The 1942-nt window shown below is 30.8% G+C and overlaps 1 protein-coding gene across 1 annotated transcript; it reads left to right on the forward strand.

Annotated features, from left to right (window-relative positions):
- Positions 1-491: 491 nt before the first annotated feature.
- Positions 492-1454, forward strand: TRIADDRAFT_30372 (uncharacterized protein; the record flags this gene model as incomplete). Its single annotated transcript, XM_002116003.1, has 1 exon — positions 492-1454. The coding sequence occupies one exon, from the start codon at positions 492-494 to the stop codon at positions 1452-1454; it is 963 nt and encodes a 320-aa protein (XP_002116039.1).
- Between the last annotated feature and the right edge of the window lie 488 nt (positions 1455-1942).

Genomic DNA, 1942 nt, shown 5'->3' on the forward strand with positions numbered 1-1942 from the left:
AAGCAGTATCTTTCAATCGTTAATATACTAGTACTGGTTACAGAACGATAATCTTTTCAGGGCTGTATTATATCGATTTCTATTACAATATGATACAGTGTTTAAAACAAAAATTTAATAAACAAGCTAAAGAAGATCTAAAAGTCTCGCTCAATACCAGATTGTTTTCTGCTTTTAATTTCTATTTTTAAGTTATTTCAAATCCACACTATATACTTATTCCGAATAATAATTTCGACAGCAGGAGGTATCGGTGAAACTTAACAATAATTTAGCTAATAATGGACCATAATATCGATCTTTTAAGAACAATACTAATCAATTGATATTTAAGTGGCATTGGTTCCGGTAAAGTCAGTTAGATTGCTTCAGTAAGAGAAAATAGTAAAACCTATCTACTAACTTAAGTTACAAAGCTTCATTCACTCAAGACCTCGAATATATTTCATTTACGTCTACGTTAGACTTAACGATCATCCGATCATTTCAGTATGACAATATCTAATACTACGACATATAGCTTTCAAATTGCTAATATTTATGCTTCAGTTATAATAACTATAGCTGCAGTTGGCTTAATCGCCAATACTTTGATTATATACATCTTTATAAGCGACAAATACTTTCGTAAGATAACTTACAATTTGATGCTGATTTGCGCAATTTCCGATGCAGTATCGAATATATCGGGACTCATTTCTAATGGAATGCTACTGGGAATAAGCATGAATCAATCTTATACCATGGGCACAGTATGTAAGATATCTGGAATAATTATTAACATTTCATATGGTGTTTCCATTTTTAATTTATGCTTAATTAGCATAGATCGATATTTTGTCATCGTTAGACCGTTAAATAACTTTTATAGAACTAATAAAAAGAAGATTGTTATTATTAGCGAAATATTTATTTGGTTATTATCAGGATCAATAGCCATACCTGATACGGTTTACCTTCAATCTCAGGATGAGAATGAATATACGAGTATGTGTGATTATCCCAATATGACAGTATCGGTTGGAGTATATTTGGTTTCATTCTCCGTCTTCTATTACATATTGCCTTCGATGGCTATTATCATTATTTACTGGCGAATCATACTGTTTCAGCAGAATTATATTAGACCCGGGCAACAACTACAGCAGATGCAACATGCAACATCTAATAAATACAAGCTAGTTAAATCGTTAATTAGTATCTCATCTTTTTACGTATCGGCCACATTCCCCTTCTTCCTAGTCTTATTCGTATGTGGTGTAACCAGGACACCTATGTTACAGATACAAAGAAGTAATCCAGGGCTTTTTACGGTATGCATGCTGTCTCTGACTACCGCCAATAACATCACAGTCCTAAGTCCGTTTCTATATCTAAAATTTGATGGAAATATTCGCAAAAGATTTCATGAGATATTGAAAAATCTACATGGCACTAACAAAAGAGGAAGCTGAAAGAATATGAATTCTATTAAGAAGTCTTTTATTGCTTTTTCGAAATTGTTAAGCAAAATACTCCTAACATGTATGAACAGTTGTTAGAGTTTCGCTTTGTTTTAGAAATTCTAATGTCGTTGGAGCTGGTTACCCACTTTATTAAATTAGACTTAGAAGCTAAAGTCATTTATCATAGAATGCATTGCACACCAGATTCTTACTCTATTAAATAATTTGTTATTATTATAGGATGCATTTAACTCAATATTATTGTATCGATTATAGTTGTAGCGAGAATACTCTTTTTGTTACCAGAAATAGGAAATGTGATTTTAAAATAAATTTTAATGATTTATAATTTTAACTATTCAAATACGTAGATACTATGATGAAAAGTGTAAATTGCAACTCCTTTGTTGGTGATACATCTAAAAAATCGGTGATTCAAATTTATAGATTATTAAATAAATATAAGCTTTCATTCCCGAAAGTTATCAGTTCTTATA

This window comes from Trichoplax adhaerens, genomic scaffold (genome assembly GCF_000150275.1).
Source record: "Trichoplax adhaerens TRIADscaffold_13 genomic scaffold, whole genome shotgun sequence".
Lineage (NCBI taxonomy): Eukaryota > Metazoa > Placozoa > Uniplacotomia > Trichoplacea > Trichoplacidae > Trichoplax > Trichoplax adhaerens.